We start from the raw sequence: 27896 nt of genomic DNA, 5'->3' as shown, positions 1-27896 counted from the left end.
GAGTCTATCAAAATTCTTACTGCACAATAAGAGCTATTGCTTTCTGTTAAGTCATCCATCATAACATAGTCGTCCCATAATCTCCCAAAATTCCAGAACGTTTTCTTATATCACAAGTGCAATGGAAGACCCATAAGCTCCACCCAAATCCTTCTAGATGAGTTCCACGTAAAATCACCGTGAGGATTAAGATTATCAAAGAATTCATTAAGTAATGTATTATTAAGGGCTTTATCTCTATATTATACTTGATTATTCTTACTGTCTCACATGAACCTTGCAGTCGACACCATAATCCTATTCCCCCTGATTGATATACAATTCATGCGCTCTAAATCCCTTTGAGTTCCTCCACGTGAGTCCAACCTAACAAAAGCAAACACTCCTGTGTAACCTTTCCTCTTTTTCCTTGAGATGTACACATCTTTGATCCCGCCTACCCATCCAAAGCCACGGTAAAGCACCCTTTTACTAACATCATCAGGTAAGTTGTCAACGAAGGCTGAGTGCGTGGACCTCTCCATCTCTTTCCACACATTTGCTCTATGTCTCCCATCGATGTTGTTCACTGGTGGTCTTGGTTTATGGCGTTGAAAACTTATGCGGTGTTGAATCTGCCAGCCTCCATCTCTGTCATTCTCCATTGTGTAATAAAGTATTTGACAGGTGGTTATTATTATTACTTACGTAGATGGTTATTTTTTGTCACAAGTGCGATGGATTGGGAAGATCTGGCAGTAGAGGTAGTACGCGACCACCAGGCTGGGTACTGGCGTGGGAGAGAGTGGCGAGCCACATACCAGGGATGCGCAACCGGAACGACGATGGGCGGCCTCGACCTGGGCTGCCGGCGGATGACAGGGAAACTCACAATGGGAAGTAGGCGGCCGTCTGAGCTAGGTTGTCGGCAACGGAGACACATGCACGCAAGAGAGGCAAGTTGACGGGGGTCGAAGCTGGACGCCACTGACGGTTGAATGGTCAGTGAAGAAGATCGGGGGTGTGTGCCATTGGGAGGAAGAAGAATTTGGGGGTGAAAAGGTGTAATTAGGGTTTCGATGGTTATTTTTGTGAAATGACTAAATAAGAGATTTTTGAATTTAGGGTAATCTGTAGAGTGGTTTTCACTATTTATTTCTATTGGGCTAAATAACCAGTCCATTGTACATATTGTAAAGATTCTTTATTATCTTTCTAGCAATGTTCCTCTCTTATTTGTAAAATTTGAATTTTAAATATCCCCTTTATATACAAAAGAAAGTAATTGCAGTCCTAATAATTGATAAGTGTTATGTTTAAATGGTTGACAAAGGCCATATTTCAATGGTTGGCACTTGGCAGGTATACTACTTATATGTATCTTAAATACGCTCAAATGAGGACAATTAAAACAAAACGTGTTGGATAAAAAAGAACTAGCGGTCAAAGACATTTTCATTCGAATGTGCTTAATATATATATAGACATCCACAAAAATTGATATCTCCTATTAAACTAGAGAGAGTATACCATTTTGTTCAATAAAAATAAAATCTTTATCAAGATGGTAAAATTCTATGACTATCTTTGTAATGTTAATGCAAGGAAGTTTTAGTAGAGTTTCAAAGTTTATGTCATTAGAATATGAAAATTTTCAAACAAGTTTAATAAATAAAAAGTGCAAAGCATTGAGTTAGTTCTACAAAATAGTAAGGTGAGCATTTTAACCCTTAATCTGAATAAAAAATACATATATAAAATATTTAAAAGATAAAAAACAGTGTCTTAGGCATATTATTTTTGTATTTTTGTAAAATATCAGGGGAATAGAATGATTACTTCAATACCTAAAATGTTGGCCTATAAATGCAGTGGTGTGATTGTTCAATTTAAAATGTATGTCATGAACAATTTTATTCTTGTGAATAATATTAAAATAGCACAGACAATCCCAAGCCAATGAATAGTAACATTTTCATATAAGATAACAGTAAATTATGTGCAAGAACATACTTTTTGCTGGAAGCCTTTAGGTTCAAAACTATAGTTGAGCTTTTCAATGCTAATAAGATTCACCAAAAATGATTTGTTTGGTATGTTTTTATTCTAATCGATATAAATAATCTTTTTATTTATCCAGTTCGGTTGTTTCGTATATATTGTAATGTTCCTTTTTTTAAGATATGGTAAAAAAGATCCCAGAGACTTACACTTTGTTTGGTATAATGGAACTTGTGAGGAAAGAAAAGGGAGAAGATGAAAACCAACGGAAAACTTGTTTTTCCCCTGTTTGGATTAGCAGGGAACTTGAATGGAAAATAAAAAAGCCTGCGTAGGGCCCACTTAAAAATTTTCTGCCCAAACTTGCAAAGAAAACTGGGATGGAAGTGTAAAAATGTGTAAAATTACATATATACCCTTTCATTAATAACAAATTAAAATCCATAATCTGAAAAGAAAAACACGTATCTCCATCTCCGTCTTCCCTGTTTCTGCATCATCTTCAACAGCGACGCCATAGCTTCCTAACGCCGTCGGAATTGCTGCAGCAGCTTCATCATCTTCGGGACAACTCCACCGCATCTTCATTACTACATTTTCAAGCCAAATGTGCATTCTTTTTCTGTTGTAATCATAGTTTTTTCCCAAAAATAAAATACAAAAATCATCACAGCACATATGGGTGTGAATATGGATCTGAAACATGCCATTTAACTTTGTGTGTGCTGTTTATTTGTGAGAAGTGGATTGCATGGTGTGTTATGACCATGGCCATTATATGAGGCATGTATAAGAGTGAAAATTGAAGAGGCGTGTGTGTGTGTGTACTACTAAGTGAAGACTCGATGTTGCACACAAGGATCTTCTTGAGGGTTGTATAGAATTAGCTTTCTATTTGAACTCTCCTTATCAAAAAACAAGAGGTCTGAGTTCTGAGCATGTGAATGGACATTATTATGTGTGTCTTTGTTACATATGCATAACTAGTTCACTCATATTTCCGATGAACACTTTTAAATGACAAATGATTGCATTGTTGCTTGTATAAATTCCATTCCTTATTTCTTAGGTTTCATTAACCTTCATGTGGAGTCTGTTCCACTTCACCTTAATTGTTCCCAAAAAATTTTTTGGCTATTCATAATCTTCAATTAATTGCTTCTTTTAATTTATTTGTCAACTGTTTATGTCATAGGAAGAATTTTTGCCAGTATCATTTATATATGTTTGTTTTCTAAATTTTTTATTTATTTGTTTCCTTTTATGTATTGATTTGATCTCTTAATTATATACTTAAATTGCAACCAAGTGTAGTGATCAACTGAATTAACATGAAGACTACAGTTAAATCAAAAACTAAGTGTAGTGGTAAAAAGCTAATCATTTATTGGTCAAAAAGTAATTGCTAGTTTATTATACATGAGAGTGCAACTACATTAGTAGTGTTGAGTCCCTTAGCAGCAAAGAGTGCTTGAAGTTGATCTAAGGTCATTGAAGGACTTGGAAGGTTTTGTGTTAAGGTTATATTTGCTGTTAAATTTTTTCCTCCCTAATTGAACTTCCCCACTAGTACCTTGAGCCTTTAATAAACACATATATACATATTTGTATTATGTCCATGCATGTGATTATCATGTTTATGTAGTATATGTACTTATTAATTTTGATCTGTTTAATAAATTTTTTATGTCATAATTAATATAAATATATTTGCACATACAAATTTGTACGAAAAAATATAAATTTAATAATAAGCAAATAGAATTTTTTTAGTTTAGGACAAAAATAACATGATTTCTTCTGGGTCGGTTAAATTGGTTTATGACCATATTATTAAACACTTTTAGTTGCCAAGTCCACTAAATGTTGGTGCTTATTCAATGCATTGATTAATATATCATGTGATTTACAATTTTTTATATGTTCACTCTAAACATTATATTCTCATAGATGGATAGCGAGAATATCGAAGATGCGATAGTAGGAGACAAAACGAACGTCATACCTGACTCAGGATTTCAAGTTAATCAATTCTCCTCTGCTGACCTGTATCATCCTGAACAGATACAAATCTTACCTTCTATTAGGGAAGACTTAGAAAAGAGACAACAGATTTGTGTCACATCTCTTTCATGTGTTACGGTGCATACGTTGTATTCTTTAGAATTCTTATCACAATATAGGCCTAGGCAAATTAATAACAAAAATTTGGAAAGAGAAAATAGGCATACGCAGTTAATGACACAGTTACTGACGTCTGAAAATGCCGAGATGTCATACGTATGGGTCCTGCAGCATTTATGCAGTTATGTCAAAAGTTAAGAGGAACTGGTAGAGTAAAGGATTCAATTCGCTCTACCGTTGAAGAGCAAGTCGCTAAATTCCTACATATTATAGGTCATAATGTGAAAACTAGAACCATGTCTTTCTTCTTCCACCGCTTAGGGGAGACAATTAGTCGTCACTTTCACAATGTCCTACATGCTATTCTATCATTAGAGGGAGAGTTCTTCAAGCAACCATCTGGTGAGGATGTTCCTTATGAAATACATAATAATAGTTGATTCTATCCATTTTTTAAGGTATTAACTCTTTCAATTTAGTTAGTGACATTTATGAAATAGTGTATGAAATAATTACAAAATTGTTATGTTAATATGTCAATATACTTTTCAAACAAGGACTGCATTGGAGCTATAGATGGAACTCATAGCCGTGTGAAGGTATCAAGGGCGGAAGCCCTTCATTTTCGGGGAAGAAAAGATCACCCCACACAAAATATTTTTGCTGCCTGTGGGTTTGATATGAAATTTACTTATGTTTTGTCTGGTTGGGAAGGAACTGCATCTGACTCAAGAATTTTGAAAGATGCTTTAAGTAGGGAACATCCACTTCGAATACCCGAAGGTCTGTGCTAGTGTTATTTACGAAATTGTCTATATAAACTTAAATTCATAGTCAAAGTATGCAATTCTTTAATTTTTGTCTGTAACTGGTGTAGGAAAATACTATTTAGGCGATGCTGGATTTATGCTAAAGCCTGGGATATTGACACCATATAGAGGTGTTCGGAATCACTTGAAAGAGTATTCAGTACGTGAGCCACAAAATCTCAAAGAATTATTCAACCACCGACATTCTTCATTAAGAAATGTCATCGAAAGATGTTTTGGAGTTTTAAAGAAAAGATTCCCAATTATAGCCGGTGACACAGAACCTTATTATTCATTTGAAACTATGCGAGACATTTTTTTGGCATGTTGCATACTGCATAACTTTTTAATGGGTGTCGATGTTGATCAGTCTATAATTGATGCGGTTAATCGAGAATTGCTACAAGAACAAAGCATAGATAGATCACAATCAACTCAACCACGTGATGAGGAATATAGGCATGCATCGTTGTTAAGAGATAACATTGCATTCGAAATGTGGAATGTGTATCAATCATTATAGGTGATTATGTTTCTTATACGTGAATATGGATATATATGTATGTATAGTTTTCACTCAGAATTGTTTGATTGGATTTTTTATGGGATTGTTACAGGTTACATAATGCCGAATAAAGGAAATAAAACAGCAGAAGCCAACCAACCTTCGAAAGACAATTTAAGATGGTCTGATGATATGGATGAAGTTTTGCTAAATGCATTAGCAGAGGAAGCATCGAAAGGTAATAGGCACGATGGCTCGTGGACAACTGAAGCATATGCCAATGTTGTGAAGACTTTGAGCATAGCAATAGGTCCTCACATAACAAAGAATCACATAAAGAATAGAATGAAGACATTGAAAGATCATTTTGCTGAGGCATATGACTTATTTCATCACTTAAGTGGATTTGCATGGAATCCTGTAACTAGAAAGTTTGAAGCTGAAGAGGAAGTGTGGCAAGACTTCATTAAGGTATCTTAAATTTTGCTTTTATTACTTATACTATTGATGAAGTTAGTCAACGAATAATTTCAACACTTGTTTATGTAGGAGAAACCACAAGCAGAAAAATGGAAAAAAATGCAAATTAACCATTATGATACTTTAAAGAAGTTGTTCGGAGCTGATAGAACTACTGGTAAAGGGGCTGCTACGTCATGAGAAAGGATTCAAGAAATTGATAGAGATCACATTGATTTGAATGACTCATTTGAAAACATTGAATTTTCTGACATAGATGTTAATAGGGGACATGATACCCCAACATTTTCTGCTAATTTAGATTCACCAAGTGCTCCTCATAGTCAACCAAATCAATTAGGTGGGACTTCGACGTCAAGAGGAACAAAGCGTAAGTCTCTGAAGGTTGTGGTAGGCTTAGAGAAGGGGGGTTGAATCTATGCCTTCCTTTTAATTTGCTGTTTTGACCCTTTTTAAGCAAAGCTACAAATCTGATTCTGTTTGAACTCAGCAGCGGAAATTTATGAGACAATTTATTTTTGTCTCATGAATAACAGAAAACAGAACATGACAGAGAAGAAAAAGCTAACACCAGCGTATATCCTGGTTCGGTTGCTTTGTGCTATGCAACCTACATCCAGTCTCCTCCACAAATATGGAAGAATTTCACTATAGTTAACAGTATTACATACACCAATTTCACACTCAAGTTCTAGCCTAACTTGACATTGGCTATGCTAATACCTAACTATTTTCTCTTAGTGCTAACCCAACTAAGAAAGGGATACCAAACAAGTACAAGATACAAGACACTTAACCAACCTAAAGAAATCTGAAAATAACTCTAGGCTTTTCTCTCAAGTGTATCTCTCAACCTTTTCACTCATGGCTTTTTCTTAAGCTTTCTCACTTTGCCTTTTCTCTCAAGAAATTACAGAAAGATAAGCTTAGAAAAGTACATTACAATCAGAAAAACATGAAGGAGATTGACTTCAACAACAGCCTCTGTGCTATGCGAAAAACCAAATTAGCAAGCCTCTGATTCAGTTCTTCATACTGGCGGAATGCACCTTTGAGTAGGTTACACTGTCCAGTTAGTTGAACTTCTTCAAAGAGCTCTCTCAGAACAAACACCTAAACTTCACAGGGAATACTTCACAGAACTCAACTTCTCAAACTCTGGTTTTCTCTCCTTGCCTTGAATGAACAGCAAGCTCCTCTTTTATCTTCATGCACGTTCCTTGGTTCTTCATCCAAGGTCAACACCTTGAGCCTTGAGCTTCACCAACTCACAGATTCACTTTTTCATTTTTAACATCAAAGAGTAACCTTTGCTTCTGACTTTTCCAACTTGACCGAAAGCCATGAAGAAGTAACTGACTTTGTTTTCCAATGGTCAACCAAATCTGAACCCTTGAATACCAACTTGGTCCCCAAGTCTTGATTAAGACCGTAGATACACAGCAGAATAGGGCAGAGAACAAATTTCCCTTCAAGGCCATTTTCGGATAGAGCAGAGAGTAGGAAAGAAAGGATGAAGATCTGATGCATGCAAGATGATATGATTCACCTTTCTTAAGCTTGATTTAGCTTGGGATTTCAGTTTTAGCTTCTGTGCTTCAAGCTTCAATTCTCTCTCTCTTGCTTCTTTGGTTAAAGGCTTATGGAAGAAGCTCTTTCTCTTTCTTACTTTTCTGAAGTCTTGATATGACCTGATTTGAGAGGAGAGGAACGTTGCCTTGGTTGGAGCAAGATGGTGGGAAATTGAAAACAATTTCAAGCTTGGATCGGGTTCTTCTCTTTTTTGGCCCGGTGTCTTGCTATGCTTCTTTGTTTGATATGAATGACTTGGGCTTGCCTTTATTCACACTTTCCATTCAGCCCATTAGCTTTGTTTTGTTATTCATTCAACTTGGGCTGCCAAAAATGAAGTGTGACCTGCAACATAGCATAAATAATTAGCAATGTGTACTTATTAATTTAACCACTCTAATTATTTATTTTGCCAAAAATAATGTTTGTCATCACTAATTATTTTAGTTAATTTCTTAACTCAACAGTCTCCTATGAAAAATTTTTTGGAGGCACAATATGAGAAAGTTGCTTTGGGAATTACTACCATGGCCGATGCTGTCAAAGAGGGTACTTATCTATCTAGTAAGCTACATGAGGTAGCTCAGAGGCAGGTTAAATCAGCTGAGAGACAAGCTTCTGTGGCTGAAAGGCAAGTTTCAGTTGCCGAAAAGCAAGTTTCATTAATTGAAAGACAAGTTGCAATTGCTGAAAAAAGGTTGGCTATTATGCAACAAAGTAGGTCTCGCCTTTATAGCGAATCAGATGTATGGGATATGTTGACTGACTTGGGTCTGATAGGTTCAGCTCAAATGCAGTGTTATCAGTTTCTATGTGAAAATGAGCAGAAAAAGCGCCAAATTTTTGGGATCCCACCTGAAATGCGATTGGATGCTCTTTTTCATTTCATGACAGCTGCTGGTGTTCGCTTGGGAGATATGGTACTTTCTTAAAACATTAACCATTACAGGTATAACTTTTATACGCACCTAATTTCTGATTAATTTGAGGTTATTGCCTTCATTAATTGATTATGGATTTCTGAGTGTCATATACTACATGTATATCTTCATGTATTTAAAGAACTCTATCATTTTCTGTTTTATTAATGTTAACCATAGTTGGAAATAAATCACTTTATGTATATATACTTTGAGATTGATTGGTTGTTTAAATAGAAAGACATCGATAAAATACATTATCATGATCAACTCTGATCTTTGAATTAATTTGTCTTTATTGTATATGCTCGTGCAGGAATCATAACTTGAAGATGTTTGGGAACAACAAGTACACTGCTTAGTACAAGTAAAAATCGATCCTGTGTTAATATTTTTGACTCGGAGAAACTTTATATTTTTGAAGTAGATGGGTAAAGATGACTCAAGCTATGTAGAATTGATTTTTTGGAAGTAGGCGATGTCGCTGACCATCAAAAATTACCCTTTTGAAAAGTGTTGTTTGATAATAAAATAGTACTCTCTAGGAGTTCTTTTGGTTATTACTTTTTTGGCATTTTGCTATATGTTTATAAAAATTGTATATGATTTTTGGTCGCACGTACTTGGAAAAAAATGCTACCAACTTTTGATAATATTTTATTTTGCAAATACAATTTAGTAAAACTTTTTTTTTATATATGCTTAAGGAGATTAATGATGTAAAGTATGAGTAGTTTTTATTATTCTTTTACGAAATCATTTATTTGTATATTTTTAAGAAGAATAATATATATTTTTATTTATGACATTAAAAGATAATAAAAAAAGAATAAATTCATAAAAATAAATTCAAAAAAATAATTTTTTTTAATGAAGAAAACATGTTAAAATTTTGAAATATAATTTGGATAATTTTTTATTAAAAAATAATTTAAATACATTGGTATATTATAATTTATATATAATATAAAGAAGGGTATTAATGTAATTTTACTTGGTTATGAATTTTTCTCTTCTTACTTTTCCTTTCATCCAAACACAAGAAAAATTTCCTTCTATTTTCTTTCCATCCATTTTTTCTTTATCCAAACAATATAAAAGAAAATCAATTTTTCCTTTCATTTTCTTTCCTTCTATTTTCTTTCCTCTCATTTTCCATCTTCCATCCAAACAAAGTGTTAGTTACTACTAAAAGAAAAGAGACAAAACGTTTAGAAGTTGTTTTGGAAGACTTAATGTATTATATACATTAATTTTGCTATTTTTAACTTTTTGAGTGATTTTTTTTTTCATTTGCAAAACACTTGGTTTGCATTTTTTATTTGGTTTAGTAAATTTTTGTAGACACAACAAGATTGATTGCATTCTGTTTAAGAAGATAGTTGATCAAATACTTTCACATCTTGAGAATGGAAGGATGAAACTTGTGATTATTTTGTTACAATTCGTCAAGACTATACAGTAGAATAGTACATTCTGTATTATTGTTTTACATTAATTTGTGTTAAAAAAAATATTTATCTAAGTATGTTTTTGACCAACATATATAATGCATACTAAGAAATTGTATATCATAATGTCAAAATGCAAAAAAAAAATAAAAAATTGTAGAACTACTTTGAGGTGTCAAAGATTTACATCAACTCATAATTAAAAGAGATCGAGGCTTTTAGAAATAGGTTGGTAGAGTCATAATTCTATTATGTGTTTTAAGTGTGTGAACTTATTCTGTTTAATTTCGCTGCGTTATCTAATAAATTTTAGTATGATTTTTTTTACAACAATTCAATCTAATAAGTGTAAACATAAATTCATTAAAAAATAAAATTATAATACGGTACAGATATATTAATTCAAGTCTAATATAAGAAGTAATACTCCTAAAAGAAAAACTAAGAATAACAGAAAAAGAAAGAAATAATAATAAGAAAAAATGCAGTATTAGAGAAGAGATTTTTATATTTTATAGCAAAATTTTGGTGTCAAAATTAAAAAGTTTATATATTATTATTAAAAAATTACGGTGCTATTTTTCTATAATTTCTGCACAATTTAAACTTCTCATCATCTTCCTTATCTTCTTATTCTTTTCTTGTTTATTTTTTTTACCTTTTCATAGGGCTGTCAAACGGATTAGCCCGCCCCATTTAGGCCTAGCCTGTTAATCTCGTGGGTTAAATGGGTTGACCATTTAAGCTCGCTTCATTCGCGGGTCAAGATTTTTCAGTCCGGACCGTTTATGGTCAGTCTGATGGGTTAAACGGATCAGCCGTTTATCCTTTTATTTTAATTTTTGAAAAATATTTTAATAAAAAATATCACTTTTAGGTAAAAAATCTTTAAAAAATAATATTTTTTAATTGATGAGTCGAAATTTCGGATTAGATAAGGAGAAATATCGGCTAAAAGTGCTATTTTTTTTGAAAAAAATAAACGGACCACTCATTTGGTCCGCGGGCTAGCTCGTTTAACCCGTCATTTTTTTCGGGTTAATCGGGCTCAGTTATTTTAACCCGAAATTTAAAGGGGCTCAATTTTAGAGGCAAAGCCTGCCCATTTAAATGGGTAAACGGGTTGGTCCGATAAATTTGGCTCATTTTGACAGCTCTACCTTTTCATAATTCTTCTTGTTTTAACCTATTAAAAAAATAAAAATAAAAGAATAAAAAAAACACACAATGTTATAAAATTACGTTGAAAAAAAATAGCAATAACAACTATAATAAAAAAACGACAATAAAAAAGAAAATACACGAATAAAAAGAAGAAACTTGAAGAAAAGGGTGCAGACACGCTCTCATTGATAAATAGATTTGTGTTGAATTTAAAAACTAACTTAATTAGATTTAATTATCAAAAATAGACATGTCATAAGACTCTTCTTTTAATTCAAAAAAAAAAAACTATATTTTAACTGCTATAATAACGAATTTAAAATTGCCCAGCACAACCATATATACAAAGTACTGAAGTACACAACAGATTGGAAAATGTCAAAAGCCTTTTACTATGAAAATTGAAACTGTTAACTGTGTCTAAGTTAGTTAATCTCTATCCTAATCTTTAAGTATTAACAAAAACAGTTGATATTTTCCCCCATTTTCACAAACACATAGACCCTCTTGAATCTTGATTTTCTAGGGTTACCGTTAGAGACCCACTCACTCAACTCAACTCAACTCAGCTCAGCTCAGCTCAGCTAAGCTCAGTTCAGCTCACTCGCCACCGTACAGACGAGCTCTTCGCCTCCGTCAAATGCTATTCCGATGAACCCTCCTCCGCCGCCACCGTCGTCGTCATGCAACACCTGCGGCGCCTTTACGGGTGGCTGCACCTTCCTCCACAGCCTCAGCTACCAAGCCAGCAGCCGCCGTTACTGCACCGATTGCCTCCTCAAGAAAAACCACGGTCTCTTCTGCCCTATCTGCTTCCAAGTCTACGACGGAACTCTTTCGCCTCACCTCCGCCTCCTCTGCCTCCACTGCCCAGCCATCGCCCACCGCTCCTGCGTCACCTCCAACAGTGGACTACCATCGGCGTCCTATTTCAAGTGTCCGGCTTGCTCCGACCCTAACTTCTCGTATTTCAGGCCGAGACGCGAGGGCGAAGAGCTTGATCCGAAGTCTGCCATGGTTCTCGTTGCCGCGGCTCAAATCTCCGCGGAGTCGTTGAGCAAGGCGGCCGCGGCGTCGCGGCTTTACGCGGAACGGCGAGCCTTGGAGGCTGCGGCTGCGAAGAATAAAGCTAGGGAGGCGCTGGAAAGCGTTGAGAGCATTGTGGCGTTGGAGAACGAAGAACAGCAGCAGCAGCAGCAGAAGAAGCAGAAGCAGAAGCAGAAGCAGAAGAAGAAAAAGAAGAAAAAGAAGAAGAAGAAGAAGAAGAGAAATGTCGCTTAACCGAAACGGCTCCCCGCAAATTAAAAGCGTACTCTTTGACTTCGCTTTTGCTATGAAATCATTTTGCAAATAAGATAGAAGAAAAGAAAAGAAAAGAAAAATGATTAGAATTGTTTCTTGTGATCTTGATCATATTGCTGATCCGGCCTAGATACTGTATTGATAACAGGTTTTGATTAGGGGCTAGTTGATCAGCTTTATGATTTATTCTTTGCATCATTCAGATATTGAAGCTTCGTACAGTTTACTCTGTCTCTTCCTTATTCAAATTCAGTCTTGGCATGTTAAATACATAGATGGCCTTGTTCACTGATTTTTCTCTAATTCTGAATGTGTTTCTTGGTTTATCAGATATCTGGTTGACAATCTCTTTTTACAAATTAATCTGTTACATCAGGGATGTTAACTCCCAACTCATTTGGCTTAATCTTTATAATATTGGTATTGGCTTGAATCAAATGCGTATGTGAATTTGATCATTCCTTTTGAAAGGCTTTTTGGATGCCCAACTTCTTATTTCAGCCTCTTTATGCTGTGCCTTTCTTGTGGTAGGAAGTGGTAATACCCTGTCTCCCTGAACCTGTTTAACTATATCCTTCCTGGTTCAAACTGTTTCATTCAGTCTCTTTTAATAGAACATTCTAGCCTTGCTTGCATGCACCTAATTTGCTATATGCCTTCTCTCCAAATGCTTTGACTCACAGGTCGTGTTTTCAGATTTGTATATTTCCGTCAGTATGAAACAAAGAAAGACTATTGAACTAGTATGCTTAATTAAGATATGTTTTTCGATGTATTTAATGGTTTCATTTTAATCGCATTTCTCTTAGCAAGGAAAATGTGGTTGTCCATAAAGCTTGTAACAAAAGTAGCCCATAAGTACTTAGCCTCTATTCTTCTACTCTAGCAATATAGCTAGTAGCCAAGGGATTTGGCATAATTAATGGTGCTCTGCTCATGGTTCTTGTGTTTCTTAGTCCAACTTACAATGGGATTTGTATTCTTGCTTAGAACTTACTTGGTTTATGCATACCAGATTTAACTGTTAATTTTAGGTTTCTTTATGAGGATGCCTTACCCTCTTTTATACCATTTACTTCACTCTATGAAACTTTTTTTTTCCTATAGAAAAACGTTAGTAACAAAACATTGCCCCAAATTAGCCTTTTTTCATTACTTGAGCCTCAATGTTGTTAGCACATTTGTTAGGATAACTCTTTTCAGGATTTTGTGAAGTGAAGAGTGAAAGCAAAAGTTAAAAACATTAAACAAAGCCTAAAAACTAAAAACACAAACCAAACAACTCCCTAGCAACCGAAATTTTCCATAAATGCTTAACCTATTTCACTTCAACCTTAATGCTATTAATAAAAAATATTGGTCAAGGATGTAGGTCATAGCCAACAGCACCTATAAAAAGCAAAGAAAGTTAATCATAAAGAGCAGAAGTTAAAATTTAGAAAACATTTGTTCAAGTGATATACTATGACTTCTTTTCTTTTCATATAGAATGAAGTTGGAGATTCTCATTATAAGCTGATCAGCAATGTCTATATACTTTTGGAATTTTGTTATAATGGATTGCTTATTCTACAACCAACCACATTTGGTGGGATAAAGCTTTGTTGTTCTTGATGTTGGATTGCTTATTCTACAGTGACTAAACCATTTTCATTTTTAATATTTAATTTATAAGGATTTGGAATACTTCTCTTATGAATATCACATTTGAGAGAAGCTTCTCTAGAATACATCATATCTTAGCCTTTTGAATGTTCTTTCTTTATTCAATGTTGTGCCGACATATAACTGCTTTGTGATCAGGTAAGTCATGATTTTTATGTAAATGCCATTTGTTACACTACTTGGAGGGTATATAATAATTATGTTCACGTATTTACAAGTTGACATTTAAAGCAGCAAAAGCTACTGTCTTGCATTAGTATTATAGAGAGATTACATGCACGTGTATTTTAAATGTATGTTTGATATTAGGTCAGGTATATTATCTGTTAGTACTTAGTAGCCGTTCTCATTTTATTCTTGCCTGACTCTTATGGAAGATCTACATCTATTATTGTGGACAAAAAATGCAAATATTTTATGTATAAGTAGGTATCATAACATTGAATCTTTGATTTCTGTGGTGGTTTACTCTGATTTCTTCTGTACTCATACTTTGCTTAACCAGCTTCTCTAGTTGTATGCTATGTTGGGAAAACAGAAGTGAAACCTATTTAGGAGTTATGTTAGTTATCCAAATATTCCCTTATCTATTGAGAAGGTTCATGTATTTTCAGTATCTATTATAAGGTTCAAACGCTCTCTCCGAGATGACCATTATATGTGTGACAATTCAACTAAATTTCAGAGTCATGAACAAGTATTGAGGAAGAAATAACTATAAATTGTAGTAAGATGGTAAAGTGTGATGCAATATTTTTCATCATTGGAGTGCTTCAGCTGAACAGGTACATGCGGATCTTTTGATGCTTGATTGACATTAGAAATTGTCCATAGTTTTATTTTGCATAAGTATTCTTTTTACATTTGTGTATATATTTAATGTTGCTGGCTATCCACAGAAGCTGGTTATTGATTATTAAAGCTCTTGAGCAATGCATATCATCATTGCTTATGAAGTGATTATGTATATATAACTTGTGGGCTGTGGTGTAATTGGGTGACAGTGGTATCCAAAATACAACCTGCAGACTGCAGAGTTTCATTTGCATAATAAATGTGAGTTTTCTATATGTGAGTTTTCTATATGTGATTTATCTGAAGTTATCCTATGTATGATATTTAGGTAGTAGTTTGAAGTATGGAAAAGTTTTTGGTCATAGTTAGGATTCAATGGCACTTTAAATTACTAAATTCTTATGGTATTGTGCATTTTAAATTCCTTTTTTTGTCCCTCCTTTTCCCATCAGTGAAGTTTTTTTTATATATATAGAATAAAAAATGCATATTTTTGTTTGTTTTGAATGAGATTTTAGCATCTACATCCATTTACCTGTTCTAATTGTTGTATTTGGAAACAGAAGTCGATTTTGATGGTACGACTAATATTTTGTTATGTTCCAACATCTCAATTATCTCATTTAAGTTGCTTGTAAAATACTAAATTATATGCCACTGGTGAGACAAACATTATGATTTATGAGACAGTTAATAAAACAAGAGACAAGTACGAAGGTAATCAGGTAGAATATATAGCAATTTTATTTCTTAACTGAAATTTAAGGACAATTTTATTACATTTAACTCAGATAAATTCAACGAGCTATGAACTATGATCAGGTCTCTTATTACAAAAAAGACAATTTTTTAAAAAAGAAATAAATAATAAAAATCCATAAAATTTTTATATCAAATCAATTCTCATTTTTTTCTCTAATTCCAATTAAGAGTATATTTTTTTCTTGAAAAAATTAAACTGCTATCTTACCTTTAACTAACATTGTTGAAAAGTGAAAACTATATATACAAGGAATATATCCCACTGGGAAGAAGAAGAAGAGATAGGCAATGCTCTTAAAGTTTGTTGAGGAAACTCTTTGAGACATAATCTTCTGAGTTCTGTCGTTGACTGATGAATTTGTGCATGTACAAGACGAAACTCAAATCTTCAACACTTGCTTAAGTGAATGAGTGAGCTGATGACCGCTAGACTAATTCAAATTGATTAACAATGTAAATAGTTGATCTTGGGAATAACCACATCCAATAATTCGTCTTTGTAGTGTATATATCTTTCATCTCTTTGTTACTTATCGAGTCTCTCTTGATTTTGGAAAAACTATAATTTTTTCACTCTCTCTAATGCTGTAGACTTTGGTGGATATTCAGGTAGAAATGATTTAAGTGTGGTCTTGGTATTATCATGGTTCTCACACAAAATTATCCTCTGGTTCTGGTCTCAAATTATCAAAAGTTATGACTCGTTCAAAAGATTATTTCTCTTAATAAATATGTATCTATTTTTTCATGCACATGTGCTTGTAAATAGAATAATTAGAATGGAATTTGGTTTCCACACATTTATAGTATAAAAAAAATTATACCAACATCTAATTATGTATAGTTTATATGATCAAAAGTAACAAATTTTTAAATTTATTATTTAAAATATTATTTAAACATATAAGTTTTATTAAGTGTTTGTAAAATTTTTTTGTACTAATAATATATTAAAATTAAATTCTTTAGACCGATAAATACACATTATTAGAATTCATCAATTATAGATTTTTTTTTTCATCTCAACGCTCTTTTATGCAAGAAAATAGAGAATATCATTTCATAAAATAGAATTTATCTATCTTGTATTTTTAAGAATACATTTTGAGAAGATGATAATATATTTTTTTTTAATTAAATGCATTTAATGCAAAATAACTTTCAATAAAATATTTTCTTTTATAAACTTCTGAAAATATGTCTTTAGAACCAATGCTAGCAAGAGCTTATCATTAATGTAAAACTTAATTATATAAATACAAAATAAATCAAGTGATATTTATTTTATCTTTCATGTCAACCCATTTGCACACATTAGTTCAAATTGGTAAGAGAGAATTAAACCTTAAAAAAACAGGTATGTAACACCAGCTTTCAAGAATTGCATTATTCTCTTCTCTTCTCTTCTCTCCTTTTCTCTTCCTATTAAGGCTGTTGCATCACTCTGCTCTCCAAAAACATCGACAAAATCCCAAATTTCACGGTCCGAAGGTCTCTTATATTGCCCACCAAAATGGTCCACAAGCATAAATTGGAAAGCGTTTTATGCTGTGTACATTTAGAAAATTTATATATTTTTTGTATTTAAAAAAAATCTCAGGTTAACATCTAAGAATTTCTCATCGCTTCTAAAAAAAGAGAGAAAAATTCTCAACTTTTTAATTTACTAAATAAAAAAATTACCTCACACTTTCATATGCAAAAATATTTCTATTAACAACAACCGTACCAAACCCACTAGAAAAACATATTATTATTCATCAAACGAGTTTAACATTTTTCATTCATTTTATATATCAGATAACACCATTAATAATTTAATTGTATCTACAAGGGTAAGAGTGAAACACACGTAGGTGTTGGTGGCATGACATAACTGAGAAAATTGTTGTCATGCAAGAAATTTGCATACAAGTGGGAAGAATAATAATATAACATCAAAAAATGCAAGTACCTCTTTTATTAACCTTTTACTAACGTGGTTAACTCTGCTTTCATGTAAGACACTGTCTAGTTTCGCATAAACCTCTCTATTGTAATCAGAACTTGCAAAGTGCTAAGGCTACTTTGTTCCTTGTTTATTGTACGGTAAACTTCATTATCATAAGCGAAACTACGCGGTGGTTTCCATGGAGAGTGTAAAATTGTTCCTTATCAAGCTTTGATTTTTTGTTCATATTAACATACCCAATTGTTTATTCCGTATCATGGTTTGATTTATATATGGATGGTATGTTTACACCTCTGTTATGCTGTGTGGTTCTGTGCTTTTGATCAAGGAGTGAGTCATCATTCTCAGGTACTAGTTTCTTTCAAGTTAATAGTTAAGGCATTGTGATGCATTGCTTTTGTCATGATTGTTTATGATGAAGCAAAAACTCTTCTATTGAAAGATGGAACTGTGTTTAACATGTTGAATTTAAATCAGATGAGTATTGTAAAACATGGGTTTCAAGTATTTGCTGGTTGTGATGTGTCTATGGGCATGTTCTGCATCCATGGCTTGCAAAGCTCCTAGTGATGGATTAATGAGGGTTAGGCTTAAAAGAAGGAATTTAGACATTAAGAGTCTTAGTTCTGCAAGGATCAAAGAGGTTGTTAGCAAGAATCATCTAGAAGCTGATGGAGTGTATCTCAAGAATTATCTTGATGCACAATATTTTGGGGAGATTGGTATTGGATCACCTCCACAAAGCTTCAAGGTTGTTTTTGACACCGGAAGCTCGAATCTTTGGGTCCCTTCTTCAAAATGCGTTATGTCTGTAAGTTAACAATGTTCTTCTGATGGAATTTGAACATTTTTCCTTTCAGTTTTGTTTTCTTTGTCCAACCTTAATTAAAATCAAGTTATGGCTATATGCAGATCGGTTGCATTATTCATTCCAAATACAGGTCAAAGCTTTCTAGCACCTATAAGAAAATAGGTAACTGGAACTTTTGGATTATTCTGTTTCCTTTTTGAAGTTCTTACATCTGGCTTCTGTTTGTTATAATGCTAATTCTCAAATGTGCTGATTGGAAATTTCCAGGAACACCATGCAAAATTCCGATTGGTCGTGGAGCCATTTATGGCTTCTTCAGTCAAGATTATGTGAAAATTGGGGATATGATCATCAGAGATCAGGTCACTATCTTGAAATTCCTTTTAAATCTTAACCATTCTTGTCCTTGATTGAGTTTAATATGCTTCAAATATGTTTACAAGTTGATCTCTGATTTCCCCCAGGAATTCGCCGAGATTACAAAGGAAGGATCTTTGGAATTTTTAGCCATGCATTTTGATGGGATACTTGGACTTGGATTCCAGAATTTTTCAGTTGGAGAAGTTACACCAGTGTGGTATCTTTACACATAATCCGAATTCTTATTAATCCCTTTCATAATGAGAAAACATAATCCTCTTTTTCAGGAGTAATTACTAATTAGTTCTATAAATACAGGTATAATATGATTGAACAAGGTCATACAGGTCAAAAGATTTTCTCTCTTTGGCTAAACCAAGATCCAATGGCAAAGATAGGAGGTGAGATTGTCTTTGGTGGTATTGATTGGAAGCACTTTAGGGGTGACCACACTTATGTTCCAATTTCTAGAAAGGGTTATTGGCAGGTACTATAACACTGTTTTCACAGCTTCATTTCCATTCTTTGTAGCTTATAATCTTATCAATCAACCATGTCAAATATTTATTTTTATTGTTTTCATATGCAGATTGAGCTCGATGATATTCGACTTGCTAAAGATTCCTCAGGTTCCCTTACAATTCTGTTCTATATTCTGTTTATCTGCCATGTGTTTATATTTTTAATCACCTCTTCCATTTCCAATATAGACATGACTTACAATATAAAATCTGAATTTGCACAGGGTTATGTGAGGGTGGCTGTTCTGCCATCATTGATTCAGGGAAATCCTTAATTGCTGGTCCAACTGTATGATCCGAAACGTTGCACAACTATCATGATGTTTTTTCTTGTTCAATTTCTTCTGGTGTCTTTTGCTCACTTGTTCTTATGTGCAGAGTATTGTGGCTCAAATTAATCATGCTATTGGGGCAGAAGGATATGTGAGTTTTGAATGTAAAAACATTGTCCATACCTATGGAGATACTATATGGAAATTTGTAACCTCTGGGGTTTGTTCTCTGTCTTTGTCTCCTTATATGATTGATTATCCACAACTGTATTGGAATGTTACCTATCCTTTACATATCTTAATTCTTATGTCTTCAGATTAGACCTGAAATTGTCTGCGTCGACCTTGGACTCTGCTCGCGTAATGGATCTCATTCTCCTACAAAGAAGTACATTGAAACCTTCATTTTCCTCTTATTGATTCTTGGGAGATACATTACTTTGTTTCAGTTCTCTTAACACAAGTTGAAAACTACAATCTGCAGTGAATTCATTGAAACAGTGGTAGATAACGAAGCTTGGGGCGAGACAGGAACCAGGGAGAGCCCATTTTGTACATTTTGTGATATGATTGTGCTATGGATTCAAGTTCAGCTTAAGCAAAGGAATGCAAAGGAGAAAATCTTAAAACATGTGGATGAGGTAGTTGTTGTTCTACAAGATTTATACATACATATAAGAATTGTCTTATTTGTTATTATTTACTTTCTATTTTTGTGTTTAACTTAGCTGTGTGAGAAGCTCCCAAATCCCATAGGACAATCATTTATAGACTGCAATAGCATTTCAACTATGCCTCCAATTACATTCATGATTGGGAACAAGGCATTTCCACTCTCTCCACAACAGGTCAGATTGGTTTCTTTTGACTCTTGCAATCCATATTTGGTTACTTACAATTTCTCATCAATTGACAGTATGTGTTAAAAGTTGAAGAAGGGTGCTCAACTGTATGCTATGGTGGTTTTGTTGCTCTAGATGTGCATCCTCCACAGGGTCCTCTCTGGTATACATTTAATTTATATCTATACACTAATTAGTTGCATACTTATTATGTAGTATGTATGAAAGTTGTGGCATCATGATTGCAGGGTTCTTGGAGATCTTTTTTTGGGGGCATATCACACCGTGTTTGACTATGGAAATCTTCGTATAGGATTTGCTGAAGCTGTTTAGTGCTTAATCATAATTTATTGCAGTTACTAATTGTTTATGGGACGAAAAAGATTAAAAGGCTTTACATTACATGATACATGATTCACCCTTAAGAATTTCTATGCTATTATTTTTTCACAAACATGATTAGCTTGGATGAAAAAAGGTAATCATAAGAACTGCACCAGCCGGGAATCGAACCCGGGTCTGTACCGTGGCAGGGTACTATTCTACCACTAGACCACTGGTGCTATGTAGTTGAAGCTTAATATAAATTTTATATCAATAGAATATTTTTTAATTTTGCGTTGGACTCATTCATACCTGGTTTCTTAGTTGTCAAGCAATAAGGACTATTTCATATCTTAAAAATTCAAACTTTACGTACATTATATATCTTAGGTTGTTTAATTTCTTTCGAGAATTGTTACATTTTCATTACGTGATGGAAAACTTATCAGATGATTTATTGATCGAAATATATTCTCGTCTTCCTTACAAGACAGCCTTGAGATGCAAATCAATATCCAAACGGTTCTTCAATTTGATCTCAAACCACATTTTCATCGAAAGATCCATCCTTCACCACCACAAACTCCTCCTTCGTATGAACCACCACGAATGCCAGAAAGAATGGCGATTATGCTCCCTCTCTAGGCGCAAGAAACTAGTCTTGTTCCTCCCCCACAATATTCATGGTGATCTTTCTTTTAACCCTCAAAACCATTTGTCCTTGAGCTTTCTAGGACCCAAGTTTGACTCGAAAAGCGATGAACCACCACCAACAAGACTAAGAAAGCGCTACAACAAATATTCAAAGATCGTAGGGTTCTCTAACGGCCTGTTTCTATGCAGAAAATCACCACACGAGAGACTATACTTTGTTTGCAATCCCCTAACAAAGAAAAGTCTCAAAGTTGTTCCTATGGCGCCACCGCTTAGGGGCCAAAACCTAGTAAAAAATAGTCTCGGCCACGCACTCGAGGGATTTCTTTGCGAACCTTACTACAATATCGAAGAAAACATCGACTTAATCTCTGTTAATAATTCTGTTCAGGGTTTAAGATTTAGGATTGTACTTATACCTTTTTTCGAAGGTACAGTATGTGAGTTTTTAAGAGGTATAAAAAAGTCAGAGTTTGAAGTAGTAATTTTTTCTTCAGAGACCGGACAATGGACAACAAAACTTGTTTCGTGCACGAACGGTTCGAGTTTTACGCGACCAACTATTCTTTCTGACCCGGTTGCACATGGAGGGAAGCTTTACTTCATGGGAAAGGAGAATATTTTGGTGTATGATCCTTTTCGCAACGAAAATGAGTGCAACATTATTGAATTTCCGAGTGGCTCGGATCGTAGGAACATTTCTTATACGGGTCATGTTGGTGTCTCTTGTGGAAAGATTAGAGTAAGTTGTTTCTCTTCTTTTTCATCTTTGGTGAAGTTGTGGGAGCTGAATGAAGAGAACAATGGTTGGTGTTTGTTGCATGAGGTTTGTGTTCCAGCACAAGATGAAAGTTCAGTGAGGGATGAATTGAGAGGAAGAGAAGGAGTTTATGAAGTTGGTTATGGAGTGTTTAGAGTGAGAGGGTTTCATCCGTACCATGGTGATGTTGTGTTGTTTCAATTTAATCATCGCATATTTTATGGGAACTTGAAGACCAAAGAGTTTCGTACCGTTGGTTATGGGACACAAGATTATTATTCTTTGCAAATAATTTCACTTGACCTGCCATTGTGGCCAACTCCACTTCCTCCCATTAGGTAAATTTGTTTAAAATTAGATTAAAATTTATTATTTTTAGTCATAAGTTAGTTATTTATGTTTAAAAGTATAGAATAAAGTATAGAAGAGTATTAGGGCCAGCAACTTTTAGGATTTGTAGCTATCAAATAGTCATTAATGATGATTTTAATGGTGTAAGATTGACGTGAGATTTTATCTAATGGCTCACTATTCTTTGCTAGTTATATGCTGGCCAAAATTTAATGAAGGAACAATATTAGGGGTCAGCAACTTTGGTATTTTGTAACCATCAATTGACCATCAATAGTGTTTTTAATGGTGTGAGATTACATCCAATGATAAAAAATCACTTACTTTTCTTTTGATGGTTAAGTATTGGCCAGAAAACACAAAAGATACTGATCTCCTAGACTTTTCCTTTAACGAAGTGCTAGAGGTCAACAACTTTTGAATTGATACTTTAGGAATGATAAAAAATAATAAATTCTGATATCCTTTAATATTGCTCTATCAATTATTATATGTCTCTGCCGAACCAAATCCTTCATTGGTTGTAACATCATTTAATGGCAAAGGAAAAATTTGATGAAATAGCCCTTTGGAAATTGCATGATGCATTAATCACTAATCATCATCACTTCTTTAAGATTTACTAATGTCAATGATATAATTCAAGGCAGATAGAGTGATGAAATTTACTCAAGAAACGTCACTTAATTTTGTTCTTGAATTTCATTTACAGGTAATTAAACACAAAATTTCATGTCATAATATTGGTATGTTCTCATAGTACTACACTAGTAAAACGTACGTACCTCTCTCTCTCTCTCTCTAAACATGTTCATTATTGTGAGTGAGAGAGGAAAAAGCTGCAAGTAATGCTTCCTTAAGAGAAGGATCGTTGGTTAAAGCTGCAGTAACAAGATCCACCAAGGCAAGGTTGTTTTCTTGAGTATAGCAAGCATTTAGAGGCAGAGGGAATAGTAATGGTTGTTGTGTGTGCTTTGATGCAATAATATCATTGGAGGGTTGTTGAGTAGTTAAGTCGAGTGTTAGAGTAGGACATGATGATGATGAAGTAGAAGATAGTGAAAGTGAAGTACTACTAGTTGTGGTGGTGGTCATGGAGCCACAAAGGAACATGTTCAATGCTGATGTTGTTGTGGTGGCTATGGATCTTGCTGCTTCTGGTAGTGGATGATTGTGATTCCCCTCGTACGTTGTTATCACAACTCTCTCATCCATTGCGCATCTTTGCACCTGTTACATTGTTATTCAACATTCTCTGTGTTATAATTTGTATTCAAATGCTGAGGAAACGTGTATTTTTAAGTGGTGAAAATTCCTTATCTTCATGTAAAGTTGATAATCGAGAGTTATTAAATAATTTAGCCAAATTTATAAAATTATTTAATAATTTTTAACTATTAACTTTACATGAATATAACTATGCGGGTCACTTTTTCAAGTTATTATATATCCTTCGAAAAACGTAATTTATCATAAATTATAAAACTAAATGTAAATATAAGAAAGATATAAAAAATATTTAAAAAATAATAAAAATAAACTTAATTTAATCTAAAGTTATTTTATTTTATTATATTTATTAATTATTACTAGAATAATTACATAATAATATATGTAATAAATATATAATTATGAATGTTAGGCCAATAAATTATAGATATTAAGTTAAATTAATGATATTTAGATTAAGGTATAAATGTTGCGATATTTTAGTTAATCGAATTTATCGTCATTTCATTCTATGAAATGAAAAGCAACTAATATTCTATTCTATATATAAGATAATAAATTCTAGATAAGCATGCAAATAAAATTGAACTTTTTTTTATGATTTTTTTTTAATTCGACGAGTTAAAGATTAATTCGTTGTGTAATGAAGTTTTATTTAAGAATTTATCACTCGTTAATGAATTAATACATACGCACAAAAAAATTTAAACTCTCAATATTTATTTAAATAGACTAATAAAACAACTACTAAGTCAACCCAAATTCATTTATATAAAATTGAATCTTCATACTATAAATCTATTAAAAAAAATAAAAAAAAAAAACATGTGGATGAACCTGCTTACGAACTGGACATGTTTGTCCCATGCTACAACGATAGTAGGCTCGAGGACAAGGATTGCCCTTTGATGTTTTTTGTCCATATTTTCTCCATTGGCACCCATCAACCATCTGAGAATCAATCGCACTTCTTATTAGTCAACTAAATTGCATAAAATGATAGATATTTTAATCCAAAATTCACTACCAATAATATATAATATCAAAGTAATTAAATTCCTTAGCTTAGAACAAAAAGATATAATAAATCCATACATACCATAGAAAAATTTGATCTTGCTCTTATGGACACTCTAGCTTTCTTGCAAGAAGCTTCAAATGATGGTACTTGATCCTTCAATATTTTTGCTTCTTGTGATGCTATGTGCTTACTCATTTCATTCTTAACATCAAAACCAAATTTCTGGGTGGTGGGTAACATTTTTCTCTCCAAGATTTCTTCTCTATTGTCATTCTAAAAAATTATGAACGCATACATATATAGTAGTTTGTTCATTTAATCATCATTTTGTTCAAAAAGCAATGCATACTTCTTAATATACATATTGATCAAGTATATTTTTATATTGAAAAATAGCTGTTGACCAAGTTGAATAATTTAGTATTATAAAAAATTCACCATTCAAGTTAATCATATATAGAAGCAAATATTATATATATAGAAAACAAATTAAAAGAATTTCTTCAAGTTTATTAATTAAAACTTGCCTTGAGGTCATGATTAATTATTGTAGGCGAGGATGAAGATAATTGGTGGCACTGCATCGCCAGCAATAACTGATTTTGAAGAACTCCATAGTGTTCTCTAATCTGATTCAGCATAATTCTTAGATTCTGATTCTCCTTCTTCACTTCCTCTAGCTTCTTTTTCAGCACTTCCAACTAATTAATTAAAAGCCAATTATATTCAATCACAAACAAATTAAAACTACTTGTTATTCATCACATATGCTTGTTAATTAAAAATAATTAACACTTAATTATTCAATTTGTAGTATGTACATACCCAAATTAATAAATGAAATTCATCATTATATTATTACTTACTTGGGTATGAGACTGATCTTGATTTTGTTGAGGATTCAAGCTCAAACTCAGAAGAGTAGATCCTAGCTGATGATGCACAAATCATTCAAGAATTGTTATTAATTATGCAATAACATCACATCACATGGAAAATATATAGAAACTTACAGTATTATTACTAACAGAGGAGGAATCATGAGTGGAATTCAATGCAAATTCTTGAACTTGAAGCAAATTCTTGAATGCAATTTTGCCTTCCATTATTGGGTTAGAGAGATTTATTGGATCTATCTTTGAGATAGAACAATGCAGCACATATATATATATATAGGACGCAGTTTACTTATGAGAGAATAATTGAAATAATAAAGTATGCAGAACCATATAATATATAGAGGGACATACATATTGAAGTTTCCTCTTTTGCATACACAATATTATTAGTGGAGAATTTTCATATAAAATATAAAGAATCATTATTTTCTTGTTTCTTTAATTTGTGTGGTGAAGGAAAATTGGTACGGTCTAATAAAGAAGGAGAGAAAATAAATTAGGTAAAAGAAAAATAAATAAAAATAAAAATACTATCTGTATACTAAAATTAGTCATTATATATTTTTTATAAATATATGTATAATTTAATTTATTTTTAATATATATTTTATATTAATAATTGATTTTAATAACTAATTTTAGTGTATATTTAATATAGATATTATAACACATGGAATTTCCACATTGTTATAGCTATTAAATCTTGGCTTCTTGTTTGGGGTGAAGAAAGCAACAATGCCTCTATAAAAAAAAATGGTGAAAACTTAAGTGCAGTCAATTTCATGTTTAGTTGATAGTCGAGAGTTATTAGATGAAAAATTAGTTAAAGTTTACTGCACCTAAAGGAGGAAAAAAAAAAAAGTGGGTCACTATATATAGACCATGTCAAGAGAGATTTCTTGCTGGTTATATTATTTTAATTTCCCGTCATTTATTGTTTTTCCCTATTGTTATCACAAGAAGCAAGGTAGTGTTTGTGTCGTTTCTTGGTTTATCTTTCTTTTAATTTCTAGAAGGAGTTGATTATTTTCTTGTACAAAACACACTGGTTACCATTAAGCATATAAAGAAACACAGGCAATAATATCCGTTGACCCTTATACATACATATCCATGTATTAAATTAAAACTATACATTTCTAACTTCTGCTTTGAAATAAGAAAGGTTAGGGAGATTGATAAAACTATACATTTCTAATATCCGTTTTTTGTTTATGTAGTATACTAATTAGAAAAAAGGTTCAAATTCGTGTATGAAAGATTATTCGTTTTTTAAATTAATTTTAAAAGAGTAAAGTATTGTTTTTGTCTTTAATATTTGGGATAAATTTTAAAATTGTCCTTAATATTTTAATCGTTCTATTTGAGTCCTTAACGTTTTAAAATTGATTTAATGTTGTCCTGCCGTTAGGGATCCATTACCAGAATTGACGGCGGGATAAAATTGAGACGATTTTGAAACGTTAGGGACAAAAACGATACATAACAATAAATTTTAATTTAATTTTATCTCTCAATAATATTAATTTTTTACTGTACATAATATTTAATTATTTTTTAATTACATCTAAATAAATTACACTTAATCACATTACTTTTATTTTAAATAAATTTATTTTTTTTATAATTTTAAAAAATTTTGATACATTAGAGACAAAATGTATACTTTATATTTTATTGTATATATATATATTTTTTTTTCTTTTTAACAAGTTTATATACTAGTTATTCTACAAACATTTCATGATAACTACAAATCTTTAAGAGTAAAATTATAAAAAAAATTAATTTATTTAAAATAAAAGTGATATGATTAAGTGTAATTTATTTAGATGTGATTAAAAAATAATTGAATACTATGTATAGTAAAAAGTTGATATTATTGAAGGATAAAATTAAAATTTATTTCTATGTATCATTTTTGTCCCCAACGTTTTCGTCCTATTTAAGTCCCTAACGTTTTAAAATCGTCTCAACTTTGTCCCGCCGTCAATTTAGTTAACGGATACCTAACGGCAGGACAACATTGAGTCAGTTTTGAAATATTAGGGACTTAAATAGGACGATTGAAACGTTAGGGATAACTTTAAGACTTACCCCAAACGTTGGGGACAAAAACGATACTTTACTTATTTTAAAAAAATTAATTAAATTTATTTTTTAAAGATTTTAAATTAATTATGTTAATTTTGTTGTCATTTTTTTATTGATAATATTAAAATTTGTTAATGTAGTATGTTAAGTGACATTATAATATATATTTAAGAGTCTTAATTAATTATTAACATAATAAATTTATGAAATTAAGATGGTTAGATGTGTATTATGATGTTATTTAATGTACTATATATATCAACAAACTCTAACGCTA

The 27896-nt window shown here is 32.5% G+C and overlaps 5 protein-coding genes and 1 non-coding gene across 6 annotated transcripts; 4 read left to right on the top strand and 2 right to left on the bottom strand.

Moving 5' to 3' along the window:
* Positions 1-5536: 5536 nt before the first annotated feature.
* On the top strand, positions 5537-6078 carry LOC110276649 (L10-interacting MYB domain-containing protein-like). Its single transcript, XM_021133553.2, has 2 exons — positions 5537-5889; positions 5968-6078. Exons 1-2 carry the CDS (start codon positions 5539-5541, stop codon positions 6076-6078), a joined length of 462 nt encoding a protein of 153 aa, XP_020989212.2. The 5' UTR covers positions 5537-5538.
* A 5360-nt stretch (positions 6079-11438) lies between these two features.
* LOC107472107 (uncharacterized) lies at positions 11439-12564 on the top strand. Its single transcript, XM_016091666.3, has one exon. It carries the CDS (start codon positions 11657-11659, stop codon positions 12284-12286), a length of 630 nt encoding a protein of 209 aa, XP_015947152.1. The 5' UTR covers positions 11439-11656; the 3' UTR covers positions 12287-12564.
* Positions 12565-17525: 4961 nt separating this feature from the next.
* LOC107470354 (cyprosin) lies at positions 17526-20915 on the top strand. Its single transcript, XM_016089752.3, has 14 exons — positions 17526-17828; positions 17958-18291; positions 18393-18453; positions 18559-18653; positions 18756-18868; positions 18970-19138; positions 19241-19280; positions 19397-19461; positions 19551-19664; positions 19762-19832; positions 19929-20085; positions 20173-20292; positions 20361-20449; positions 20535-20915. The coding sequence occupies exons 2-14, from the start codon at positions 17974-17976 to the stop codon at positions 20617-20619; spliced, it is 1497 nt and encodes a 498-aa protein (XP_015945238.1). The 5' UTR covers positions 17526-17828; positions 17958-17973; the 3' UTR covers positions 20620-20915.
* On the bottom strand, positions 20779-20849 carry TRNAG-GCC (transfer RNA glycine (anticodon GCC)). Its single transcript has one exon. It is a non-coding gene; the product is annotated as a tRNA-Gly (tRNA).
* Positions 20916-21043: 128 nt separating the features above from the next.
* LOC107471652 (uncharacterized) lies at positions 21044-22366 on the top strand. The gene has a single exon (XM_016091145.1). It carries the CDS (start codon positions 21044-21046, stop codon positions 22364-22366), a length of 1323 nt encoding a protein of 440 aa, XP_015946631.1.
* Positions 22367-23026: 660 nt separating this feature from the next.
* Positions 23027-25780, bottom strand: LOC107472118 (probable WRKY transcription factor 47). Its single transcript, XM_016091675.3, has 6 exons — positions 25640-25780; positions 25493-25558; positions 25154-25327; positions 24705-24899; positions 24443-24556; positions 23027-23605 (listed from the first exon to the last, which is right to left on the bottom strand). Exons 1-6 carry the CDS (start codon positions 25730-25732, stop codon positions 23177-23179), a joined length of 1071 nt encoding a protein of 356 aa, XP_015947161.1. The 5' UTR covers positions 25733-25780; the 3' UTR covers positions 23027-23176.
* Positions 25781-27896: the final 2116 nt, after the last annotated feature.

This window comes from Arachis duranensis, chromosome 1 (assembly GCF_000817695.3).
Source record: "Arachis duranensis cultivar V14167 chromosome 1, aradu.V14167.gnm2.J7QH, whole genome shotgun sequence".
Lineage (NCBI taxonomy): Eukaryota > Viridiplantae > Streptophyta > Magnoliopsida > Fabales > Fabaceae > Arachis > Arachis duranensis.
The sequence above is the reverse complement of the archived record's forward strand: the minus strand, read 5'-3'. Positions and strand labels throughout refer to the sequence as shown.